The 27672-nt window shown below is 47.3% G+C and overlaps 1 protein-coding gene across 7 annotated transcripts in view; it reads right to left on the bottom strand.

The window, feature by feature from the left end:
- The window catches only part of TOM1L2 (target of myb1 like 2 membrane trafficking protein), a 44169-nt gene that overhangs the window by 791 nt on the left and 15706 nt on the right, over positions 1–27672 (bottom strand). For 3 of the 7 annotated variants that reach the window (XM_056533996.1, XM_056533998.1, XM_056533999.1), the window contains 11 exons: positions 26257–26412; positions 22104–22259; positions 21889–22005; positions 19842–19975; positions 19606–19651; positions 18912–19032; positions 16483–16600; positions 14989–15064; positions 3779–3838; positions 3081–3117; positions 1–690 (listed from right to left, as the gene is read on the bottom strand). The exon at positions 1–690 is cut by the window's left edge. In XM_056533996.1, coding sequence (XP_056389971.1) covers positions 542–690; positions 3081–3117; positions 3779–3838; positions 14989–15064; positions 16483–16600; positions 18912–19032; positions 19606–19651; positions 19842–19975; positions 21889–22005; positions 22104–22259; positions 26257–26412 — 1170 coding nt within the window. In that variant the 3' untranslated portion in view covers positions 1–541. Of the gene's footprint in view, positions 691–3080; positions 3118–3778; positions 3839–13152; positions 13219–14988; positions 15065–16482; positions 16601–18911; positions 19033–19605; positions 19652–19841; positions 19976–21888; positions 22006–22103; positions 22260–26256; positions 26413–27672 lie in introns of all 7 variants that reach the window. The other 4 variants (XM_056534002.1, XM_056533997.1, XM_056534001.1 and 1 more) reach the window with 4 other exon arrangements.

The following is a 27672-nucleotide window of genomic DNA, read 5'->3' as shown; positions in this document are numbered from 1 at the left end:
ACGTTATTTTCTCACTCTCGCCCCCCTCTCTATATTTATATACACGTCTATATATAATTTATATATATATATATATATATATATATATATGAACAGAAAACAAAAGAGTTTTCGGAGAGATGAGACATGCAGTGCTATTGCGATTACCAGGGGAAGGGTCCATTTACAAGGGAGTGAAGGAATGTGTAAGAGCGCCACCTAGAAGAACAATACCGCAGAATACTATGTACCAGGTTAGGCGCCTAAATGCCCTCCTGTCCCTTGGCTATTGGTACAGGCCAATAATTAGACTGTGACTTTACAATATGATCCAGGTCGGCCATTCCTCTGCTCAGGCAGATGTATAACACGGTGAGGCGGCCATTTTGTGAACCACCAGCACTGGTAACCAAGGACATCGCTAGGTTCCGTTTATCTAGGGGTCACAGCTGCGGTTCACAAAATGTCTGCCCTGTGCGTTTTACATAAATGATGTATGTAGTATAGGGTATGAGGGGCCTGTGTGCGTCAGGAGGGCGGCGGAGCTATACAGAGATGTTATTTACAAAGCAAACAGGGTGTCGTCAACTCGCTCCTGCTTCTTCCGGTTGGCGGGGTTCACTGTCAGGGAGGGCTCTGTAGAGGGGGGAGACGGGAGGTCTGGGAGAATGTCTACAGCTTTGGCTCGTTCTTCCAGGAACTTGTCAAATTCTGCAAAAAAAGAAAGATTGGACGATGAAGACTCATCACACTGCGCCAGCCTCCTGTCTCTTCCCATGACATGGCTCCAGCCTCCTGTCTCTTCCCATCACACTGCGCCAGCCTCCTGTCTCTTCCCATCACACTGCGCCAGCCTCCTGTCTCTTCCCATCACACTGCGCCAGCCTCCCGTCTCTTCCCATCACACTGCGCCAGCCTCCCGTCTCTTCCCATCACACTGCGCCAGCCTCCCGTCTCTTCCCATCACACTGCGCCAGCCTCCCGTCTCTTCCCATCACACTGCCCCAGCCTCCCGTCTCTTCCCATCACACTGCCCCAGCCTCCCGTCTCTTCCCATCACACTGCCCCAGCCTCCCGTCTCTTCCCATCACACTGCCCCAGCCTCCTGTCTCTTCCCATCACACTGCCCCAGCCTCCTGTCTCTTCCCATCACACTGCCCCAGCCTCCTGTCTCTTCCCATCACACTGCCCCAGCCTCCTGTCTCTTCCCATCACACTGCCCCAGCCTCCCGTCTCTTCCCATCACACTGCGCCAGCCTCCTGTCTCTTCCCATCACACTGCCCCAGCCTCCTGTCTCTTCCCATCACACTGCCCCAGCCTCCTGTCTCTTCCCATCACACTGCCCCAGCCTCCTGTCTCTTCCCATCACACTGCCCCAGCCTCCTGTCTCTTCCCATCACACTACGCCAGCCTCCTGTCTCTTCCCATCACACTGCCCCAGCCTCCTGTCTCTTCCCATCACACTGCGCCAGCCTCCTGTCTCTTCCCATCACACTGCCCCAGCCTCCTGTCTCTTCCCATCACACTGCCCCAGCCTCCTGTCTCTTCCCATCACACTGCCCCAGCCTCCTGTCTCTTCCCATCACACTGCCCCAGCCTCCTGTCTCTTCCCATCACACTACGCCAGCCTCCTGTCTCTTCCCATCACACTACGCCAGCCTCCTATCTCTACCCATCACACTACGCCAGCCTCCTGTCTCTTCCCATCACACTACGCCAGCCTCCTATCTCTACCCATCACACTACGCCAGCCTCCTGTCTCTTCCCATCACACTATGCCAGCCTCCTGTCTCTTCCCATCACACTGCGCCAGCCTCCTGTCTCTTCCCATCACACTACGCCAGCCTCCTATCTCTACCCATCACACTACGCCAGCCTCCTGTCTCTTCCCATCACACTATGCCAGCCTCCTGTCTCTTCCCATCACACTGCCCCAGCCTCCTGTCTCTTCCCATCACACTGCCCCAGCCTCCTGTCTCTTCCCATCACACTGCCCCAGCCTCCTGTCTCTTCCCATCACACTACGCCAGCCTCCTGTCTCTTCCCATCACACTACGCCAGCCTCCTATCTCTACCCATCACACTACGCCAGCCTCCTGTCTCTTCCCATCACACTACGCCAGCCTCCTATCTCTACCCATCACACTACGCCAGCCTCCTGTCTCTTCCCATCACACTATGCCAGCCTCCTGTCTCTTCCCATCACACTGCGCCAGCCTCCTGTCTCTTCCCATCACACTGCGCCAGCCTCCTGTCTCTTCCCATCACACTATGCCAGCCTCCTGTCTCTTCCCATCACACTGCCCCAGCCTCCTGTCTCTTCCCATCACACTGCCCCAGCCTCCTGTCTCTTCCCATCACACTGCGCCAGCCTCCTGTCTCTTCCCATCACACTGCGCCAGCCTCCTGTCTCTTCCCATCACACTGCCCCAGCCTCCTGTCTCTTCCCATCACACTGCCCCAGCCTCCTGTCTCTTCCCATCACACTGCCCCAGCCTCCTGTCTCTTCCCATCACACTACGCCAGCCTCCTGTCTCTTCCCATCACACTGCCCCAGCCTCCTGTCTCTTCCCATCACACTGCGCCAGCCTCCTGTCTCTTCCCATCACACTGCCCCAGCCTCCTGTCTCTTCCCATCACACTGCCCCAGCCTCCTGTCTCTTCCCATCACACTGCCCCAGCCTCCTGTCTCTTCCCATCACACTGCCCCAGCCTCCTGTCTCTTCCCATCACACTACGCCAGCCTCCTGTCTCTTCCCATCACACTACGCCAGCCTCCTATCTCTACCCATCACACTGCCCCAGCCTCCTGTCACACTGCATCAACCTCCCATCACACTGCGTCGTCTTCACCTCTACTTCCCGTCACACCATGTCGGCCTCCGTCCCTCTCATCCCGTCACACAGCATCAGCCTCCCCTCACACCGCACCGGCCTCCCCTCCCGTCACGCCAGCCTCCCCTCCCGTCACGCCAGCCTCCCCTCCCGTCACGCCAGCCTCCCCTCCCGTCACGCCAGCCTCCCCTCCCGTCACACTGCACTGAGCAGATATAAGCTGTTCTATGGACATCACGTACATAAAGCCACACAGGACATTTACCTTCACTGGTCACTCCTTCCTCCAGCTCATCCCCCTTCTGTAAAAAGAAATATGACATTATTCCACAATAAAAACCCTAATGGAAGAACCAACCAAGATGACTAGAGAGAGGACAGCCCAGCTCCACCACCGGTGACCACCACATACCGGACCAGAAGATCCATTTTGGCTTTGATAATCCTTCCCCATCACATGTTCTGTCTCATACATTTGTGCAACACAAAAAAGTCTCCACTTTTTTGGCTGTGGCTAAATAGCAATTTTGGCCATAATAGGGACCCGCACTGTGTGAATCGTGCTGCATATGTAGGTAAATGCGGTTGCACTGCGACCCCAAGAGGCTGTACCGAGTCGCGGCATCCTGAATTTCTTGAGACTGTAGGGCCGTAGTCTCTTTTGGGTTGCAGCAATGTGACCCGATTTGGTGCCATGAAGCATGACCCACACAGGGTAACAGCGAATTTTTGGGCGAGCGACCCCCTAAAATGGCCAAATCACCATGTAGCTTCAGCCATACGCTGGGTGCCACCATTAAAGCTCACGGAGGGGTGGTCCCCAAGCATGGTTTCCAGAACGTCATGGCTGCAGGTTGGACGTCACCCTCTCGGTGTACAGTAATGGCGGCCATCTTAATTCATACAGGAACACAATAGAAGGGATAGCAGTAACCCTGAGTGAAGAGTAGAAGAACATCTCACCACGTCCGTCCCGAGCCACTCCTCTAGGTCATCCATGTCTGAGGCCTGAGCCACGGGAATCTACGGCAAGCACGTGCAGCCAAAATACATCCAGAAGCATGAGGCGTGGTGGGATGGCAAAAACAGGCGAGGTGGGGGGAGAAATGAAGCAAAATAAAATAAATAAAAACGGATAAAAGAAAACAGAAAAAACAAAAACGAAAAAATAAAAGCATAATATGACAACATAAAAAGATAAATGTGCTGGAGATGAAGTAGTAACACAAAAGAGGAGGTGAATTAACATGGAGGGTGAAGTGAACGCCAGGGCTGGGAACACGTGGTCAGGTGACTAAGCAGCGGGGTGGAGCGGTGGTGACATAGCTGTGTGTCCGTGTTAGGATTAGCAAACTCTCCTGGTGACCAGTCAGATCTCACATTAGTCAGGCCCCTAGCGGAGCGGGCAGAGGGTCTTCTGACCAGGACGAGTCCACAACTGCGCGCTTCCGTGAACCCAGTGTATTAAACCGGTTCATTCATATAAACATGGCTGAAGTGCAATACTAGGGGTAGCCTAGAGTGGCGCTGTTTCTTCGGAAAAGTGCAGCCTCCTCTTTAAGGGTATGTTCACACTACGTAATTCCGCAAACGGAATTACGTGCTGTGAACATAAACATCAGTGTCAATGGGTTTCCGTGAGACCCGTTCACACTGCGGAATTTCAGAGGCGGACAATTCCGCCGCTGAAATTGTTCCGCGCAAAGAAAGAACATGTCCATTCTTTGCGCGGAAGTCCGCAAGCATTGCATAGCCGTCAATGGTGACGGCGCAGTGCCACGCGGTCCGTCCTCCGCCGCCTGCCAGTCTGAATCTCCGCTCGCTGAATTCCGTTCGCTGTAGTGTGAACATACCCTAAAGGGGTACTCTAGTGGAAAACTTTTTTTTTTTTGTTAAATCAACTGGTGCCAGAAAATTAAACAGATTTGTAAATTACTTCTATTAAAAAAAATCTTAACCTTCCAGTACTTATTAGCAGCTGTATGCTACAGAGGAGATTCTATTCTTTTAGAATTTATTTTTTTGTCTTGTCCACAGTGTCCACTGCTGACACCTCTGTCCGTGTCAGGAACTGTCCAGAGTAGCATAGGTTTGCAATGGGGATTTTCTCCTACTCTGGACAGTTCCTGATATGGACAGAGGTGTCAGCAGAGAGCACTGTGGACAAGACAAAAAAGAAATTCAAAAAGAATAGAATTTCCTCTGTAGCATACAGCTGCTAATAAGTACTAGAAGGGTAAAGATTTTTTGTTTTATAGAAGTAACTTACAAATCTGTAACTTTATGGCACCAGTTCATAAAAAATTCTACCGGAGTACCCCTTTAATGCAGAGTATCGCTGTATTGACATTTATAATAAATGGGGAATATCGGATTAAAATATAACAATGGCGGCCACAATTTTATTAATAAAACCTTGACACCCACCACCTATTCCAGTGGTCTCCACACTGTGGACTTCCAGTTGTTGCAAAACTACAACTCCCAGCATGCCCGGACAGCCGTTGGCTGTCCGGGCATGCTGGGAGTTGTAGTTTTTCAACAGCTGAAGGTCCAGTTTGGAGACCACTGACCTATTCACACATGGGCTGCATTGTGGTAGATGTAAAGTGATTGGTTACTATGGGCAACAGCAAATTCAAGATGGTTTCCAGTTTTATGTGACTAAAAATAAAAAAAAATTGGTAAAATAATTTGGTGGAGATTTATTTAATTGAATTTGGGAGGAGATTTATAAAATTTACCTACAAGAAAAACTGTTGCCCATAGCAACCAGAGTGACTTTCATTTCTTAAGCTGTGCTTGGTTGCTATGGGTAAGAAAAATCTCCACTGTCCATAGCAACCAATCACAGGGCAGCTTTCGTTTTCCAAGAGCACCATAAGAAAGGAAAGCTGTACCCCGATTGGTTGCTACCGGCAACCAATGGATCAAATCCTCTTCAGGTCCTTTTACACAGCTGTTTTGACACGTTCCGGTACCACGACAACGTAGCGCGTACGCATTTGTTGCGTTTCACCGCAAATGACCAAAAGCGCTGTAAAAATGAAATTTTTACCATGATCTGCGGTAAAACAAGTAATTTTGCGGCATTTTTGCTCACTTGTGGCAAACACGCACACGGTAATTAGTTGCGGTATCGCTAATAGGCCGCAACATGTTAACACAGCCTGAGGGACACTCATTTGCCCATGTAAGGGCTGTGTTCACACACTGCGGCTTTTTCACCGCCTTTTTACCAGAGCAATACGAGAACTGAAAGCAGAGCTGTGACTGGTTGCTATGGGCAACAAAAGAGAATCTTGCTATAAGGGACTGTTCACCCTACGGAAATTCAGAGACATTAAAGGGGTATTCCAGGAACTTTTTTTTTTATTTTATTTTTTTTATATCAACTGGCTCCAGAAAGTTAAACAGATTTGTAAATTACTTCTATTAAAAAAATCTTAATCCTTTCAATAATTATCAGCTGCTGAAGTTGAGTTGTTGTTTTCTGTCTGGCAACAGTGCTCTCTGCTGACATCTCTGCTTGTCTCGGGAACTGCACAGAGTAGAAGAGGTTTGCTATGGGGATGTGCTGCTACTCTGGACAGTTCCCAAGACAAGTGTCATCAGAGAGTACTTAGACAGAAAAGAACAACTCAACTTCAGCAGCTCATAAGTACTGAAAGGATTAAGATTTTTTAATAGAAGTAATTTACAAATCTGTCTAACTTTCTGGAGCCAGTTGAAAAAAAAAAAAAAAAAAAATATATATATATATATATATATATATATATATATATATATATATATATACATACACACACACACACACACACACATACACACACACACACACACGTTTTTCCAGGATAACCCCTTTAAGCGCCAATCCTGGAGGGCTTTCCTTGTGGAAATTATTGTCAGAATTCCCGATATGTGAACAGGGCCTAAGACAGCTTGCTATATCTCCCCCCCCCCTTTGTGTTTCACCTCCCCGCCATTTTTAAGATTCCCGTTTGCTGTCAGCGAATGTAAATATCTTAATATTTTCGGGGGCCAAGTGCTTGGCGTCCACGTAGGTTATCAATTTTTCATTGCTGTCAGTCAATGGAAACCCAAAGTATATTCTAGGCTTTATACCAGTGTTTCTGAACCAGGACGCCTCCAGCTGTTGCAAAACTACAACTCCCAGCATGCCTACTAATTTATTTTTTATTTTTAGTCACATAAAACTGGAAACCATCTTGAATTTGCTGTTGCCCATAGCAACCAATCCCTTTACATCTACCACAATGCAGCCCATGTGTGAATAGGTCAGTGGTCTCCAAACTGGACCTCCAGCTGTTGCAAAACTACAACTCCCAGCATGCCCGGACAGCCGAAGGCTGTCCGGGCATGCTGGGAGTTGTAGTTTTGCCACAGCTGGAGGCACACTGGTTCAGAAAGATGGCTTTATATAAAGTAAATGTTGTTTTGCACACTGGGCATACACAAACATGAAGGATAAATAGGGTTAAATATATTAGCGATGACAGTGACAGCATTATAGACGGCGTATCCGCTCCTCGTATAAGCACAAGTTTGCGGTAATCAAATTGTGTGGATTTTTTTTTACCAACCCCTATTAACTAAACCCTCTCTTCCCCTTTTGCATCGGGGGGGCTAGCGGCCATCTTGCTTTTATTTCTGCAAACAAGGGAGTGATCATGTTGGTCACGCAAGTACAAGAAGCTTTGGAGTTGTCACCAGCAGTAGCTAAGTGACAAGCTGTGGCAAAAGACTACAACTCCCAGCATGCGCCGACAGCCTATATCTGCATATCTTTGTATGAGGCACCACCCTGAGGTGTGTGAGGCTGCCATGAGGACCAGAACGGGTGACCCTCACACGTGTCGGGGACTTTAGTCAGGAATCATCTTTCCTCTGTGTACACACAGATCCTGTCAGAGAGGAATTTGGACTCGTTCATGACAAATGCTGGAGGTAATCAGCCCCGGCATTGCTTCCTACGATAAGCAGTGTGGCCCCGGGCGTATGGGAAAGATGGAGATTCCTACATAGGTGAGAAGGGTGAGCAGCACGCTCACCTTAGTTATATTGGGCGGTACAAAAAATGGGGGGAAAAAAATAAAAAAATAAATAAAAAGGCCCCACCTCATACGTTCCTTCTATCCCCGAACCCCTAAAATGAGTCGCTCCTCTAGGCCCCTCCACCACCCATCACTGTGAGGCCCTTCTAGGCTCCTCTACTCCAGGATCCCTTCAGGTAAGTACTTTGCTTATGAGGGGTTCTGGGAGGGGAGGAACATATGCTTTGTCCTCTGCCTCCCCCAACTCCCATGACCAATCACTGTGAGGCCCTTCTAGGCTTCTCTACACCAGGATCCTCTCATACCAGTCACACTAAGAAATCCCTATATGTTCCTTCCACTCGGGACCCCCACGTTTCTTTCTCTTTAGGCCCCCCTCCCTCACGACCCATCACTGTGAGGCCCTTCTATACTCCTCTACTCCAGGATCCCTTCACGGGTCTTCACATAAAAACTCCCTATATGTTCTTCCCCTCCCAGAACACCTCATGTGGGTCTCTCCTCTAGGCCCCTCCACCACCCATCACTGTCAGGCCCTTCTAGGCTCCCCTACACCAGGATCCTCTCATATACCAGTCCCACTAAGAAATCCCTATATGTTCCTCCCTCTCAGGACCCCCACTTTTCTTTCCCTTTTGGCCCCGCTCCCCATCATGACCCATCCCTGAGGACCTTCTAGGCTCCTCAACTCCAGGATCCCTTCACGTGTCCTTAGCTGAGACCTCATAATATGTTCTTTCCCTCCCAGAACCCCTCATATGCATTGTCTTCTGAACCCCCCCACCAAACCCCCATGACCAATCACTGTCAGGCCCTTCTAGGCTCCTCTACTCCAGGATCCCTTCAGCTAAGTACTCTGCATATGTTCCTCCCCTCTCAGAACCCCTCATATGCATTGTCCTCTGGGTCGCCCCCTCCCCCCCCCCCCCTCTCCTCTACTCCCAGTCCCACTAAGAAATCCCCATATGTACCTTCCTCCCGGAACCCCACATTTCTTTCCCTTTAGGCCCCCTCCCCCTCACAACCCGTCCCTGAGGACCTTCTAGGCTCCTCTACTCCAGGATCCCTTCACGGGTCTTCAGATAAGAACTCGCCATATGTTTCTCCCCTCCTAGAACACCTCCGGTTTCTTTCCTCAATGTTCCCCTCTGTGAAGCCCTTTGTAAGCTCCTCTACACCAGGGTCCCTTCATACGATCCTCCATCTTCCCTCTAGGCTCCTTCCGTTCACTGTGTGGCCCATACAAGTTCACTTACTCCACGATCCCATCCCAATACCTCTCATAGGTCTCTTTCCCTCTAGGCCCATTCACGACACATCACCGCGAGTCCCTTTAAGTCTCCTCCAAAATCTGTTCATATGTCCCTCCTGCTGAGGACTCCCCATATGCCCCTCCTGCTGAGAACTCCCCATATGTCCCTCCTGCTGAGGACTCCCCATATGTCCCCCCTGCTGAGGACTCCCCATATGTCCCTCCTGCTGAGAACTCCCCATATGTCCCCCCTGCTGAGAACTCCCCATATGTCCCTCCTGCTGAGAACTCCCCATATGTCCCTCCTGCTGAGAACTCCCCATATGTCCCCCCTGCTAAGAACTCCCCATATGTCCCTCCTGCTAAGAACTCCCCATATGTCCCTCCTGCTGAGAACTCCCCATATGTCCCTCCTGCTGAGAACTCCCCATATGTCCCTCCTGCTGAGAACTCCCCATATGTCCCCCCTGCTAAGAACTCCCCATATGTCCCTCCTGCTAAGAACTCCCCATATGTCCCTCCTGCTGAGAACTCCCCATATGTCCCTCCTGCTGAGAACTCCCCATATGTCCCCCCTGCTGAGAACTCCCCATATGTCCCTCCTGCTGAGAACTCCCCATATGTCCCTCCTGCTGAGAACTCCCCATATGTCCCTCCTGCTGAGAACTCCCCATGTGTCCCCCCTGCTGAGAACTCCCCATATGTCCCTCCTGGTAAGAACTCCCCATATGTCCCTCCTGCTGAGAACTCCCCATATGTCCCTCCTGCTAAGAACTCCCCATATGTCCCCCCTGCTAAGAACTCCCCATATGTCCCCCCTGCTGAGAACTCCCCATATGTCCCTCCTGCTGAGAACTCCCCATATGTCCCCCCTGCTGAGGACTCCCCATATGTCCCCCCTGCTGAGAACTCCCCATATGTCCCCCCTGCTGAGAACTCCCCATATGTCCCTCCTGCTGAGAACTCCCCATATGTCCCCCCTGCTGAGAACTCCCCATATGTCCCCCCTGCTGAGAACTCCCCATATGTCCCCCCTGCTGAGAACTCCCCATATGTCCCCCCTGCTGAGAACTCCCCATATGTCCCCCCTGCTAAGAACTCCCCATATGTCCCTCCTGCTGAGGACTCCCCATATGTCCCTCCTGCTGAGGACTCCCCATATGTCCCTCCTGCTGAGGACTCCCCATATGTCCCTCCTGCTGAGAACTCCCCATATGTCCCTCCTGCTGAGAACTCCCCATATGTCCCTCCTGCTGAGAACTCCCCATATGTCCCTCCTGCTGAGGACTCCCCATATGTCCAACCTGCTGAGAACTCCCCATATGTCCCCCCTGCTGAGAACTCCCCATATGTCCCCCTTGCTGAGAACTCCCCATATGTCCCCCCTGCTAAGAACTCCCCATATGTCCCCCCTGCTAAGAACTCCCCATATGTCCCCCCTGCTAAGAACTCCCCATATGTCCCTCCTGCTAAGAACTCCCCATATGTCCCTCCTGCTAAGAACTCCCCATATGTCCCTCCTGCTAAGAACTCCCCATATGTCCCTCCTGCTAAGAACTCCCCATATGTCCCTCCTGCTAAGAACTCCCCATATGTCCCTCCTGCTGAGAACTCCCCATATGTCCCTCCTGCTGAGAACTCCCCATATGTCCCCCCTGCTGAGAACTCCCCATATGTCCCCCCTGCTAAGAACTCCCCATATGTCCCTCCTGCTGAGAACTCCCCATATGTCCCCCCTGCTGAGAACTCCCCATATGTCCCTCCTGCTGAGAACTCCCCATATGTCCCCCCTGCTAAGAACTCCCCATATGTCCCTCCTGCTGAGAACTCCCCATATGTCCCTCCTGCTGAGAACTCCCCATATGTCCCTCCTGCTGAGAACTCCCCATATGTCCCCCCTGCTAAGAACTCCCCATATGTCCCCCCTGCTGAGAACTCCCCATATGTCCCCCCTGCTGAGAACTCCCCATATGTCCCCCCTGCTGAGAACTCCCCATATGTCCCCCCTGCTGAGAACTCCCCATATGTCCCCCCTGCTGAGAACTCCCCATATGTCCCTCCTGCTGAGAACTCCCCATATGTCCCTCCTGCTGAGGACTCCCCATATGTCCCTCCTGCTGAGAACTCCCCATATGTCCCTCCTGCTGAGAACTCCCCATATGTCCCTCCTGCTGAGGACTCCCCATATGTCCCTCCTGCTGAGGACTCCCCATATGTCCCTCCTGCTGAGGACTCCCCATATGTCCCTCCTGCTGAGGACTCCCCATATGTCCCTCCTGCTGAGGACTCCCCATATGTCCCCCCTGCTGAGAACTCCCCATATGTCCCCCCTGCTGAGAACTCCCCATATGTCCCCCTTGCTGAGAACTCCCCATATGTCCCTCCTGCTGAGGACTCCCCATATGTCCCTCCTGCTGAGAACTCCCCATATGTCCCCCTTGCTGAGAACTCCCCATATGTCCCTCCTGCTGAGGACTCCCCATATGTCCCTCCTGCTGAGGACTCCCCATATGTCCCTCCTGCTGAGGACTCCCCATATGTCCCTCCTGCTGAGAACTCCCCATATGTCCCCCCTGCTGAGAACTCCCCATATGTCCCCCCTGCTGAGAACTCCCCATATGTCCCTCCTGCTGAGGACTCCCCATATGTCCCTCCTGCTGAGGACTCCCCATATGTCCCTCCTGCTGAGGACTCCCCATATGTCCCTCCTGCTGAGGACTCCCCATATGTCCCTCCTGCTGAGGACTCCCCATATGTCCCTCCTGCTGAGGACTCCCCATATGTCCCTCATGCTGAGAACTCCCCATATGTCCCTCCCTCATGTTCCTCCCTCATGGGTCCCTCTGTAAGTCCCTTTGTAAACTCTTCTATACCAGGATGCCCTTATACGCCCCTCTCTCTTACTGCCCCCTACAGTTATCTCTCCTCCTACAACCCCATAAATACTTCTTCCCTCTAGGTCACCCCATTCACCGTGTGGCCCATACAGGCTCATTTACTTCAGGATCTCTTTGCTTGCGGCCCATCACTGTGAGGTCCTTATAGGTTCCTCTACTCCAGGATTCCCTTCTTTCCCTCCCATAATCCCCCATATTTGCAATACTTACTCCTAAGAAACAGGCTTCAAGGGTAGGGTTCACCTTTTATGGCCCCTAAATGGAGAAACATTTAATGGGTGCAACTATGTCCACCAATTCAGTTTTGACAAATATGCCCTGAACTTGAGCGTACCAATAACTGCAGGATCAGACTACGTTTGTAGTCTGTTACCATGGAGACACAGGTCTGCAGGCAAAAAATGTATTTTAGATGCAGAGCAGATATCTGATTGATATTTTTAATTCAAAACTTGTGTTTATCCCAGGAGTCCGGACACAGATGAGGATGAGGAGAGCAGAGAGATTGGGGAACAACCGGATATCTACAAGCGTTCTACACTGCAACCACCATGCCACCTCATATCCATCAACATACTATAGAGCAGTGGTCTTCAACCTGCGGACCTCCAGATGTTGCAAAACTACAACTCCCAGCATGCCCGGACAGCCAGTTTCAGCCTACTTCAGGACTTTCTATGGGCCCCATCTATTTAATGTGCACCAACTGAAGGTACCCAACAACCGATAGGGCGAAGATTGTTGCAAAATTACAACTCCCAGCATGCCCGGACAGCCGTTGGCTGTCCGGGCATGCTGGGAGTTGTAGTTTTGCAACATCTGGAGGTCCGCAGGTTGAAGACCACTGCTCTAGAGATTCCATGGAGCCACTGGATACAGTGATGTCTATGATAAATCCACTTACCTGCTGGTAGATGTGCAGACACCATAACGCAGGTAATTATTTTATAGGTTTTTTTTCAGTGTTCCTAACCAGTGTTTGGTTGCTGCAGGTGACGCAGATATCCGGCTGCTCGTGGCCTCTGCTTGGTTAAGAAGTCATGGGCGGGGGGAGGGGCCACACACGTCAGGTGTTATGGGGGATGGCGGTCTATCTGCTGACGCACTGCTCACCATTCCTTGAGTTATGAGCCACTTGTCTATGGGCTCCATGGCTGGGCCTCCAGCTCTACCTCTCCTCTGGATGATCAAAACCCAAACATTTCACAGCATTAAGAGAAGAATGGCGGCAGAAAAACAGAAAGAGATTATATACCATGACAGCGTGATGAGGCCTGATGGGTGGTCCATAATGGGGGGGCAAAGCCTCAACTGGGGGAGAAACGTCAACTACTGACACTCTATATAACAGTATATTCTATCTATAAATCAAGCCAACTATATCTATCTCATAGCTCTCAGATCTGTCTCTCTCCCACATCCATCTTGCATCCATCCGTCCTTCTCGCATCCATCCGTCAGTCTGTCTCGCATCCGTCCGTCTCCCATCCATCCGTCCGTCCATCCGTCCGTCTCGCATCCATCCGTCCGTCTCGCATCCATCCGTCCGTCTCGCATCCATCCGTCCGTCTTGCATCCATCCGTCCGTCTCGCATCCATCCGTCCGTCCGTCTCCCATCCGTCCGTCCATCTCGCATCCGTCCGTCTCCCATCCATCCGTCCGTCTCCCATCCATCCATCCATCCATCCATCCCACATCCATCCATCCCACATCCCTCAGATCTGTCTCTCTCTCCCACATCCATCTTGCATCCATCCGTCCGTCCATCTCGCATCCGTCCCACATCCGTCCGTCCCACATCCGTCCGTCCGTCAGTCAGTCCGTCCCACATCCGTCCGTCCGTCAGTCCGTCCCACATCCGTTCGTCCGTCAGTCCGTCCCACATCCGTCCGTCCGTTAGTCCGTCAGTCGGTCCGTCCGTCCGTCCCACATCCGTCCGTCCGTCCCACATCCGTCCGTCCGTCAGTCCGTCCCACATCCGTCCGTCCGTCCGTCCCACATCCGTCCGTCCCACATCCGTCCCACATCCGTCCGTCCGTCCGTCCCACATCCGTCCGTCCGTCCGTCCCACATCCGTCCGTCCGTCCCACATCCGTCCGTCCGTCCCACATCCGTCCGTCCGTCCGTCCCACATCCGTCCGTCCGTCCCACATCCGTCCGTCCGTCCCACATCCATCTCCCCATCTTTTAATGCAGCCATATGGAACAAAATTCCCATATGCAGTTTGTGGCCCCTTCTGAAACTACCAATGGCCTCAGTATGTCCTCCACATCTGTACCAGGGAAGAGAAATATCTCTGCATACAACAGTGTTTTCCAACCAGGAAGCCTCCAGCTGTTGCAAAACTACAACTCCCAGCATGCCCGGACAGCCAACGGCTGTCCGGGCATGCTGGAAGTTGTGGTTTTGCAACAGCTGGAGGCACCCTGGTTGGAAAACACAGGCCTACAGCCTGGCACAAAATGAACAGAACTGACCTATTCCAGCAGCTCCTCTAATGGCCGCCCCCTCAGCCAGGAATACCTCTCATCTCACACACAGAACGTCCCCATATACATGAAGAAATGCAATCTGTAGTCTGTGCACATGATCCATTGTTCTTTGATCACCGGGAGCAATCAGCTGCTTATTGTTCTAGATACGCTCTCTAGCTGAGATCAGCACAACCGGCAGATTATAAAGAATTATTATCAATACTCCGCTCGCAGCGGTATGGCCTGATGGATCAATGTACGCCTCCGCCCGGGAGACGTGTTCAGATGCATTGATCTGCGCTGCAGGAACAGCATCTGCGCGTAAGGAAAACTACCTGACTGGAAGCATCCTAGCAGATCCCTGCAATCATCTGGCGCCACCTACTGGCTCCTGAGGGGAACTGCAAACTGTCATTTTATTCTTCTCTTTTGATGTTCTAACCAGATCCGAGCCCTAACATGGCGCTACATACCCCTCCAGTGTTCTGCTGTCGGACATCTAAAGCAGTCGCCAGCCCTCCCAGAGCCTGGGGATCTTCATAGGTCACACTGCCAGACAGAAACGTATCAGTGACATGTATGAGACACATAAGCGTGAAAATGCAGAAACAATATCAGACAAAAAAGTAAGTCTACACACCTTTCCGGGCGTGCGTACCTTCTGAAATTCTTATTATATTTAGAAAAGAAATGCCCTGACAGTGCACAGCCTCGCAGGATTTATGTAGATGAGTGCGCCTTCCTGTGCTTTAACTCCTTAACGACCACGGATGTAAATGTACGTCCTGGTTTGGCGGTACTTCACGCACCAGGACGTACATTTACGTCCTGTGTATGACCGCGAGCATCGGAACAGTGCTCGCGTCATACACGGCAGGTTCCGGCTGCTAGCCGGTAATGGCTCCGGCCGTCTCCCGGGGTCTTCTGCTCTGGTCTGCGATCGAGCAGACCAGAGCAGAAGATGACCGATAATACTGATCGGTGCTATGTCCTATGCATAGCACTGAACAGTATTAGCAATCAAATGATTGTTACAGATAGTCCCCTATGGGGACATAAAAAGTGTAAAAAAAAAAGTTGAAACATTTAAAAATAAAAAAGTAAAAAAATAAGTGAAAAATCGCCTCCCCCAATAAAAATAGTCAGTTTTTCCCATTTTACCCCCAAAAAAGCGTAAACATTTTTTTTTTAATAAACATATTTGGTATCGCCGCGTGTGTAAATGTTCGAACTATCAAAATATATTGTTAATGATCCCGTACGGAGAATGGCGTAAACGTAAAAAATAAAAAAAAGTCCAAAAATGCTGCTTTTTTTGTCCCATTTTATTAAAAAAATAATAAAAAAATGATTTAAAAGTTTTATATATGCAAATGTGGTATCAATAAAAAGTACAGGATGACGGCGCTAAAAATGAGCCCTCATACCGCCCTATATACGGAAAAATGAAAAAGTTATAGGTGGTCAAAATAGGGCGATTTTAGATTACTGATTTTGTACAAAAATTTTTAGATTTTTTTTAAGCGGTACAAAAATATAAAAAGTACCTAGCCATGGGTATCATTTTAATCGTATTGACCCACAGAATAAAGACCACATGTCATTTTTACCGTAAAGTGTACAGTGCGAAAACAAACCCCTCCAAAATGTGCAAAATTGTGGTTTTCATTTACATTTCCTCCCTAAAAATTTTTTTTTGGGGGGGTTCAACGTACATTTTATGGTAAGATGAGAGGTTTCATTACAAAGTACAATTGGTCACGCAAAAAACAAGCCCTTATATGGGTCTGTACATGGAAATATAAAAGAGTTACGGATTTTAGAAGGCGAGGAGGAAAAAAAGAAAACGCAAAAATAAAATTGAAATGGGCTTGGTCCTTAAGGGGTTAAAGGAGTAGCCTGGTGATAAATAACTTAACCCCTAGTTAACCACAAAGTAAACCGGGATGGACGGATCTTATACTCACTCCTTCCTCTGATCGGCCAGGGAGCTGCTCCTTGTCTGTGCAAACATATCAAAGTCATCCCGGGGATTGGTAGTGGGGAGGGCGCTGAGCGTGGCGCTGACACTACTGGATCCAACATCTGAAAGAGATCATAGTACAAGGATACGTAGGAGCCCATATAGGTCTTAGAGCAGGGTGCCTCCTGTTGTTGCAAAACTACAACTCCCAGCATGCCCGGACAGCCTTCGGCTGTCCGGGCATGCTGGGAGTTATAGTTTTGCAACAACAGGAGGCACACAGGTTAGGAAACACTGCCTTAAAAGGGGAACTCTGGTACTTAAAGGGGTACTTCGGAGGAAAACTTTTTATTTATTTATTTATTTTTTAATCAACTGGTTCCAGAAAGTTAAAAACAGATATGCAAATGACTTCAATTAAAAAAAATCTTTACCCTTTCAGTACTTTTTAGCGGCTGTATGGTACAGAGGAATTTCTTTACTTTTTGAATTTCTTTTTTGTCTTGTCCACAGTGCTCTCTGCTGACGCCTCTGTCCGTGTCAGGAACTGTCCAGAGCAGCGTAGGTTTGCTATGGGGATTTTCTCCTGCTCTGGACAGTTCCTGATACGGGCATCAGGTGTCAGCAGAGAGCACTGTGGACAAGAAAAAAAAAAGAAATTCTAAAAGAAAAGAATTTCCTCTGTAGCATACAGCTGCTAAAAAGTACTGGAAGGATTACATTTTTTTTTTTATTGAAGTCATTTAAATTTCTGTCTCCAGTTAATTTAAAAAATAAAAAAATAAAAAAAAATAAAAAAAATAAAGTTATCCACTGCAGTACCCCTTTAACAACTTCTCCAACGATAGGGGATAAGTGTCAGACCGCAGGTACCTCCCCAGCAACCAGCTTTCTATCACCCGCTCCGTGCATGGGGAGAGCTGGGGGTCTTTGGGCAGAAGATAGTGGGGGTCCCAGCGGTCGGATCACCCGCGATCAGACACTTATCCCCTATCCTTATCTCAGATGATCATACACATAGGGCTAGCTGCCGGCAGCCCTGCGTTTTCAGTGAAGATTGGAGGCGGAGCTGCGCGCGGCATGACTGACGGGCAGTCCAGCCTCCAAGCTTCACTAAAAATGCAGGGCTGCCGCCGGCTAGCCCTGTGTGTATGATCATCTGAGAATACGCAGTGTATTTCCCTCTGCAGCAGATGATTTTGCACGGCGTGAAATACGCTGCGTAAGCGGTACGCGGGACCGTACCCTCAGAGCAGCAGCGAAATCGATAGGATTTAAAAATTTAAAAAATGAAATAAAAATAAAATAATAAATAAAATCTCATGCACAGGTGGCCAGAAAAAAAAATCTGCACCAAATCACTGCAGAAATTGACCTGCGGAGCGGATATCAAATCTGCAGCGCGTCAATTTCTGTGTCGGATGGGTTGCAGACTTTGCTGCTGAAACGCTAAGGATCCACAGTGTCAGGCTTTGTTCACACACCGCGAGGAGGCGGAAAAACAAAAAGCAGAGATGGCAGATTGACGCCAGAACCTTAATGACTTTAACGGGGACCATCAGGTTCCCAGGCAGCATCCGTAATCTTACATAAAAACGTAGCGCGTACTTTGTTTTTCTTTTGCCCAGTTATTTGAATGGAATCTACAAGCGGTGAAGCGGATGAGACTTCAGCTTTATCAGAGGTTTAAACGTATTTTTTATTTTTTGCACTATCCACAACGAAATCCAGGCAATTTAGCAGATTTCGGTGAGGAATACCTGCAGAAAATGTTTAGTACACTGCTGTTCCCTTACAGCGGTTACCCTGCTTTGCCACCACCACTGAGCGGTAAATCTACTTTAAAGGGGTACTGCGCCGGAAAAAATCTTATCCCTTATCCTTTGGATGTCTAATCGCGAGGTGGCGCTGCTGGGGACCCCCTGCGATCTCCACTGCGGCAACTCAGTCATCCGGACCACGGAGCAAACTTGCGACCACATGACTGGAGACCACAGCCGTCACGCCCCCTCCATTCATGTCTATGAGAGGAGGCGTGACTGCTATGTACTAGCCGTCTCCCATAGACATGAATGAAGCGCCAAGCTTCCGTGTTCCGGATGCCGCTGCTCCCGGCCAGGAGATCGCAGGGGTACCCAGCGGCGGGACCCCTGTAATCAGACACCTTATCCCCTAGGATAGGGGATAAGATGTTTTCCGGTAAAGTACCCCTTTAATATGCAGTGATACGCCCCCTAAGGGCCCATTCATACTCCGTATTATGGACCCCAGACTCCGCCCAAAGAATGAACATGTCCGTTCTTTCGGTGGAATCCACTCGGAAGATTGTTTTTTCCCGGATTTCTTTCAGGCGATCACTATGGCAGCCATATTGATTGCATAGAACTTTTCAACCAAATTGTTCACTTTATAACAAACACACACGAGACTTACCAAGTCCGCCCAGTTGGGTTGTCAGAGACGCCGGAGCGGTGTTCCCCACCATTGGACTCACGACTGCCGGGGATCCGGGGCCAAGGTCTATAAGGTTATCCTCGGTAACGTCACTCAGCACCTGCGCCATTCAGGAAACATACAGTCAGTGGCTGATAGGACGGAGGAGCTACTTAAAGGGGTACTCCACTGGAATATATATATATATATATATATATATATATATTTTTTTTTTTTTATCAATAGATTTGTAAATTATTTCTATATAAAAATCTTAATCCTTCCAGTACTTATCAGCTGCTGTATACTACAGAGGAAGTTCTTTTCTTTTTGAATTTCCTTTCAGTCTGATCACAATGCTCTCTGCTGACATCTCTGTCCATGTCAGGAACTGTCCACAGTACAAGCAAATCCCCATAGCAAACCTCTCCTGCTCCGGACTGTTCCTGACATGGACAGAGGTGTCAGCAGAGAGCACTGTGGTCAGACTGGAAAGAACTACACAACTTCCTGTGGAGCATATAGTAGCTGATAAGTACTGGAAGGATTAAGATTTTTAAATAGAAGAAATTTCATAAATCTGTTTAACTTTCTGGCATCAGTTGATTTAAAAAAATAAATAATAATAAATAAATAAATAAATTGTTTTCCAGAGGAGTACTCCTTTAACTAAAACCGGTCTGTGCGGTCTTACCCCATTTGTGTTCTGTGCGGTGCGGCCTGACCGGTAACGCTCAAACCTATGGAAGAAGTAGTATCATTAGCAGAGTTTTGCCACAAATGTGCCTCCAGCTGTTGCAAAACTACAACTCCCAGCATGCCCGGATAGCCGTTGGCTGTCCGGGCATGCTGGGAGTTGTAGTTTTGCAACAGCTGGAGGCACACTGGTTGGGAAACACTGCATTAGAATGAGGAGTCATCTTTCCCCACCTTTCGTATCGCAGGAAGACATTGTTCAGATCGTCATTGACATGGAGCAGCTCTTCGGTCACCTCCTCATTGGACACTCGGGAGATGAGCTCCACAATCCTGTGCTGCATCTCACGGCAGGTTCTGTTCAGATCCTATAGAAAACGAAACAGCCGGCGGTCAGTTTCCGATCCCCTCCTTAACCCCTTAAGGACTCAGCCCATTTTGGCCTTAAGGACTCAGACAATTTAATTTTTACGTTTTCATTTTTTCCTCCTCGCCTTCTAAAAATCATAACTCTTTTATATTTTCATCCACAGACTAGTATGAGGGCTTGTTTTTTGCGCGACCAGTTGTCCTTTGTAATGACATCACTCATTATATCATAAAATGTATGGCGCAACCAAAAAACACTATTTTTGTGGGGAAATTAAAACGAAAAACGCAATTTTGCTAATTTTGGAAGGTTTTGTTTTCACGCCGTACAATTTATGGTAAAAATGACGTGTGTTCTTTATTCTGAGGGTCAATACGATTAAAATGATACCCATTATTATATACTTTTATATTATTGTTGCGCTTAAAAAAAAAATCACAAACTTTTTAACCAAATTAGTACGTTTATAATCCCTTTATTTTGATGACCTCTAACTTTTATTTTTCCGTATAAGTGGCGGTATGGGGGCTCATTTTTTGCGCCATGATCTGTACTTTTTTTGATACTACATTTGCATATAAAAAACTTTTAATACATTTTTTATAATTTTTTTTTCTAATAAAATGTATTAAAAAAGTAGGAATTTTGGACTTTTTTTTATTTTTTTTCGTTCACGCCGTTCACCGTACGGGATCATTAACATTTTATTTTAATAGTTCGGACATTTACGCACGCGGCGATACCAAATATGTCTATAAAAAATGTTTTTTACGCTTTTTGGGGGTAAAATAGGAAAAAACGGACATTTTACTTTTTTATTGGGGGAGGGGATTTTTCACTTTTTTTTTACTTTTACATTTTTTAACATTTTTTTTTTACACTTGAATAGTCCCCATAGGGGACTATTCATAGCAATACCATGATTGCTAATACTGATCTGTTCTATGTATAGGACATAGAACAGATCAGTATTATCGGTCATCTCCTGCTCTGGTCTGCTCGATCACAGACCAGAGCAGGAGACACCGGGAGCCGGAAGCAGGAAGGTAAGGGGACCTCCCTGCGGCGTTATGAATGATCGGATCCCCGCAGCGCTGCGGGCGATCCGATCGTTCATTTAAATGGCGAACTGCCGCAGATGCCGGGATCTGTATTGATCCCGGCACCTGAGGGGTTAATGGCGGACGCCCGCGAGATCGCGGGCGTCGGCCATTGCCGGCGGGTCCCTGGCTGCGATCAGCGGCCGGGATCAGCCACGCATGACACGGGCATCGCTCCGATGCCCGCGGTTATGCTTAGGACGAAAATGTACGTCCTGGTGCGTTAAGTACCACCTCACCAGGACGTACATTTACGTCCTGCGTCCTTAAGGGGTTAAAAGGGGTACTCCGGTGGAAAACTTTTTTTTTTTTTTTTTAATCAACTGGTGCCAGAAAGTTAAACAGATTTGTAAATGACTTCTATAAAAAAATCTTAATCCTTCCAGTACTTATTAGCTACTGAATACTACAGAGGAAATTATTTTCTTTTTGGAACACAAAGCTCTCTGCTGACATCACAAGCACAGTGCTCTCTGCTGACATCTCTGTCCATTTTAAGAACTGTCCAGAGTAGGAGAAAATCCCCATAGCAAACATATACTGCTCTGGACAGTTCCTAAAATGGACAGAGATGTCAGTAGAGAGCACTGTGCTCATGATTCAGCAGAGAGCACTGTATTCCAAAAAGAAAAGAATTTCCTCTGTAGTATTCAGCAGCTAATAAGTACTGGAAGGATTAAGATTTTTTAATAGAAGTAATTTACAAATCTGTTTAACTTTCTGGCACCAGTTGATTTAAAAAAAAAAAAAAAAAAAAGTTTTCCATCGGAGTACCCCTTTAAATGACATGGCGGAACAGCGCCCCCCTTACCTGCAGTAGCTCGAGATCCGAAGCGTCTTCCTGGCCAGGGGTCATCTCCGTCAGCATCTCGGACATGACCTTAGTGTTTCCACGGACGATGTCAAGCTCGCTCCTCAGGCGGCCGATCTGCAAAGTAAAGATAGCAGGTAAGACCCCCCCCCCCCGAAAATGGGTGCAGACTCCCACCCAGGAATATCCATTACCCATGAACACTTGCTGCGTACCTGTTCGGAGTTGGCAGTGATCGGGCCACCCACGGTTGCCGGAGGTACTGCTGGGGCGGTGTACGGAGCCGGGGAGGACGAGAAGGAGCCGGAGCTGGCCCGCTGGTGTGTCTGGGTCATGTGCATGTTCATGGCAGGATCCACCTCAGGGACACTCTGGTGGAGGGGGGGGGCAACAAATACAACCGGTTAACCCCTTCATGACCAGGCATGCTTCGCCCTTAAAAGAAGTACTCCACTGGAAAAGATTTGTTTTTAAATCAACTGGTGCCAGAAAGTTAAACAGATTTGTAAATTACTTCTATTAAAAAATCTTAATCTTCCAGTACTTATTAGCTGCTGAATACTACAGAGGAAATTATTTTCTTTCTGTCTGACCACAGTGCTCTCTGCTGACACCTCTGTCCATTTTAGGAACTGTCAAGAGCAGGAGAGGTTTGCTATGGGGATTTGCTCCTACTCTGGACAGTTGCTAAAATGGACAGAGGTGTCAGCAGAGAGCAAAGAAAAGAAAAAAGAAATTCAAAAAGAAAAGAGCTTCCTGTGGATCATAACAGCCGCTGATAAGTACTGGAAGGATTAAGATTTTTTAATAGAAGTAATTTACAAATCTGTTTAAAAAAAAAAAAAAAAAAAAAAAAAAATGTTTTCCAGCGGAGTACCCCTTTAATGGTGTCGGATAATCTCTATAAATACCCAGGTCTATTTTTCTATGTCTGCATTTCAGCAATTATAACTTCTATACATTTCCACTGATGTGGCTGTAGGAGAAAATTATTATTTTTTATTATAATTTTTTTTATGATTATTACTTTTTTTTTTGTGCTGACAGGATATATACGAGTTTATTGCATAAGACAAATTGTGTTGCTAACATTATTTTGTTTATTAAATTACTTAATTCAATAAATAAATACGGTACTTAAATAAATATGAGTTTATTGCAAACCCCCCTCCCCCCAAAAAAAAAAAAATAATAATTGTGTAGCAAAAATAAAATTATTTAATGAATTACTTAATAAATAAAAACATACATACATAAATACTTAAATAATAAATAAATAAATAAATAAAAAATGTATATATATATATTTTTTGTTGGATATCTGAGATATCTTTATGTAATGTTCATACAAAAAATATATATATTTTCATACTAAACAATGTCTTTTTTTTTACTTTTTATTTCATTTTTATTTTGTGGATTTTAATTTTTTTTTCAATTACATTTTTATAAAATTTTTCATTTTGCACTTTGAATGATGCCTTTGCACCTTGCTCCAAATTTTTGCTTGCTGACAGATGTCGGAAACATAATTGGAGTCAGATTATTAGAAAGATTTGTTATTTGCAAGTTTTTTCTTTTCTTTCAATAGTATTGTTTTTATTTATTTATTTTTTTGCAAGTTTTTAAGCCACATTTTTTTATTAAATTCATTTTTATTAATTTTTTTGCACATTATGCATAAAAATTTACCATACATTTGATGTATTTGATATTGTTATAAGACTGTCTCCCAACCAGGGTGCCTCCCGCTGTTGCAAAACTACAACTCCCAGCATGCCCGGACAGCCAAAGGCTGTCCGGGCATGCTGGGAGTTGTAGTTTTGCAACAGTTTAGGAGGCGCCCGGCTTGGGAAACATTGCTTTAAGAGGAAATAAAAAAGTGCATTCTAGAAACATTCTGCATATGATGTCCCCTTATTGTGCCCTAACAGCAGGGATAGCAAACACACAGCTCTGGGGTCTTTCTAGGCGACTGCACAGGGGTCCCCCTACCGCCCAATTGTGTCCCCTTGAATACTGGCGTCTTAGTTAAAGGGGGGGGGGGGACACTGAACATGCTGTGGTAACTCTTGATCCAAAGGGTTAAATGGCTGGGATCGGAGGATCCTCCTAACCCAGCCATAAGAGCAGGAGCGCAGCAGAGCGCCCACTATAGGGCGACACATGCACTGTGAAACACGCCTGGAGTCATTAACCCCTTAATGACTACCGCGTAATTACAGTTCCAGCTAAATTCCAATAGTCCAGCATCTACGTTTGTAATTTAACCCCGGACTGATGGATTTTCCGCACCATAGGGTCTCCACTGTTTAGCCACCATGGGCCAATCCTGCCAGTCTAACAGCAAAGCATGATGGGATTTCATAGTTTCCAGCCCTTGCATAAAATACTAAACATCCAACGAGCCTTGTACTCCTGATCCAATCCTCTAAATAAGCCTCCCGTGTTCCCTCCGCTCCCTGAACTCCTCCGCCGTTAATAATGTAGAGCGCACATTAAGACGCACAGCGGAGTTCCTCCTCCCCGATCTCCTGCGGGTATGAATTATTGATCTGAACAGGTTGATCCTGTATTCTACAGCAGCAAGGAAAATCAGCCATGAAAAGGTGGCCATTGGGATGCTGCAGGCACCAAACAGCGGGAGGCATCCTCTTAAAGGGCCAGACTGCTTATAGATTCTGATATCTGTTCATATCTGCTTGCATGGAGCGGAGTGTTAGCGTAGCAGGTGGTATAGTGTATAGCTTAGGGAACCTGTGCCGTATACTGTACTGTCATGCTTTGTGTGATTGTAATTTATTTTAAGACATGTAATGACTAGAGATGAGCGAACTTACAGTAAATTCGATTCGTCACGAACTTCTCTGCTCGGCGGTTGCTGACTTTTCCTGCATAAATTAGTTCAGCTTTCCGGTGCGCTGGAAAAGGTGGATACAGTCCTAGGAAAGAGTCTCCTAGGACTGTATCCACCTTTTCCAGCCCAGCGGAGCACCTGAAAGCTGAACTAATTTATGCAGTATAAGTGATCAACTGCCGAGCAGAGAAGTTCGTGACGAATCGAATTTACTGTAAGTTCGCTCATCTCTAGTAATGACGAATAAAGCTCTTTCAATACCTTCTGCTATCTGTTCATATAAAAAGGCCGATTAGGGGACACAAATACTGGTGTTTGGGTGCATGCACACCATGACGTGTGGCAGCTAGTGACTACGATTGGCTAATTTTTTTCGCATACAGCTTTTGACCGGGGCTGAAAATCATGGTCTCTGTGGTTTTCAGTCACTAGCCGACTCGGCTCATTGAAACAAATAGGGTATGGTACGGATCCAGTAGGTGGGTTTGTAATTCTCCCACTAATCATGGTGTGCATTCACCCTGACTCCCATAAAGAAATACTTGTTCAGCTTTAGATCTGCACCGGCACGTGTCATGTGATCTCTTCGGACTGTTTTCTAGGGCACTTTGGGAGGCAGTCTGTAGGATATCCTAATGTAAACTGTCTTGGTTCCAGTGTCCTTGCACTGCCGCGTTCTGCTTCTGAGCCAAAGACTCGCACAAAGACTACTGAAGGCATTTCCCTTATTTGCCGGAAGTCCTATGAAAGTCTTCTGGACTTAAGTCTCCAGATCATGACAGTCTCAGGGAAAGTCTCCGGCTTAGGCTGCATTCACACCACGTTTTTGCAATACAGTTCCTGTATCAGGTTTTTGATGAAAAACGGATTCCTCAAAACCGGACTAAACTTGTGTACAAATTTTAACCCGAATACGGTTTGAAAAAATTATGTCGGGTTGCAGCCGTTTAGAAAAAAATAAATAAACTTATATATGTTTTTAACTTTTCATCCCATTATAAATAAAGTTTCACTTGTTTGATTGAAATTCCAAGAAAAAAGAAAAACCTTTGGGGTGCACTGCGCATGTGCAAAGTCATAAACCGTATGGTGCAAACTGGATGGAACTGTACGCACATATGGTTCTCATTGACTCCCATGTTAAAAAAAAACTGTATACGGTTTCAATATGGTTTTTCACTCGGATCAAAAACTATGGTAGGCTACGATTTTGGGTACGAGAAAAAAAAAAAAAAAAAAAAAAAATGACAAAACTGTACAAGACGCAAAATGGATGCAACCCAATACATTGTTTGGCATATGGTTTTCAATACGGTTGTCTACGGTTCTCAAATAGAAAACGTATACGGGAACTGTACTGCAAAAACGTGGTGTGAACCCGGCCTTAGAAGTGGTTACGAATTTTGAACAGATATCCTGTTCCAGGACGAAAATTAGAAGTACGCTTTAAGGGAGTTTAAGTTCCCAGGTGGATGTCTCACATAAAGAATTCACCCAGAGCACAGTCCTACCCTCTGCGGTGTGTGTCCTACCCTCTGGGGTGTATGTATTGGTGACAGGGCGTCAAGGTCGGCCATAGGAAACTCAATCCCTTTTCTCTTCAGCTCTTCATAAATATGCACAACTCCAGTGAGGTCGGGGCTGCTCCGAAACGCGTCTGCCCAAGCCTGGAAGAGAGGAATGGATAGCAATAAGACACAGAGCCATACATTCTGGAGAGTCACTACCATCTAAAAGCCAATTCTGCCCGAAAATGAAGGAGAACCAGTGCAGGGGCTTCATTATATCACATACAGGACACATGATCCATCAACAATGTGACTACTGCAAGTGGGTGACCTAAAAACATTGGGGGTAATCCCATCAGTAACATTCAGTGCAATGGAGGCAGGATGTGGCTTACCCAGCTTCCCTGCCTCCTCTATATGCCGTGCTAGGCCTGCCCATCTGATGAATATTCTAATTTCTTAAATCTCACATCACTAGGATATGAGAGTCAAGAGAGAAGAATATTTATCAATGGGGGGGGGGGGGGGAGATAGCGCAGCATGTGGAGGAGGCAGGGGAGCTTGACAAGCTGGCTCCCCGCCTCCACTGTGCACAGCAGTGCTATAGCAATGCCGCTACAGGGAGGGATCATTTTATCTGCTGGACAGAATTAGGATTATGTAAGTGACCCCTCTTCACCCCCGCACTACTATTGTACTGGATTTACTGTTGTCACCTTAGTTCAACCATAACAAATATACAAGGAATATAAAAAAAAAAAAAATTTTTGTCTTGTCCACAGTGCTCTCTGCTGACACCTGATGCCTGTATCAGGAACTGTCCAGAGCAGGAGAAAATCCCCATAGCAAACCTATGCTGGTCTGGACAGTTCCTGACACGGACAGAGGTGTCAGCAGAGAGCACTGTGGACAACACAAAAAAGAAATTCAAAAAGAACAGAATTTCCTCTGTACCATACAGCTGCTAATAAGTCCTGGAAGGAAAAAGATTTTTTTAATGGAAGTAATTTACAAATCTGTTTAACTTTCTGGCACCAGTTCATAAAAAAATAAAATAAAAAAAACTAAAAAAACAATAGTTAAAAATTATTGCAGGTTAAAGGGGTACTCCACTGCTCAGCGTTTGGAAAAAAAACTATTCCGAACTATTCCCGGCTTGTAACGTCATAGCCATGCCCCCTCATGACATCACGCCCCACCCCCTCAATGCAAGTCTATAGGAGGGGGCGTGACGGCTGTCACACCCCCCTCCCGTAGACTTACATTGAGGGGGCGGGGCAGCACGAGGGGGCATGAGGGGGCTATGACGTCACGAGCTCCTGGCGACGGCTCCAGCGTTCGGAACAGTTTGTTCCAAATGCTGAGCAGCGGAGTACCTCTTTAATATAAAGCACAGTGTGCTGGATAAAAAAAATCATA

Source organism: Hyla sarda, chromosome 8 (genome assembly GCF_029499605.1).
Source record: "Hyla sarda isolate aHylSar1 chromosome 8, aHylSar1.hap1, whole genome shotgun sequence".
NCBI classification, from domain to species: domain Eukaryota; kingdom Metazoa; phylum Chordata; class Amphibia; order Anura; family Hylidae; genus Hyla; species Hyla sarda.
This window is presented reverse-complemented; position numbering and strand designations above follow the sequence as displayed.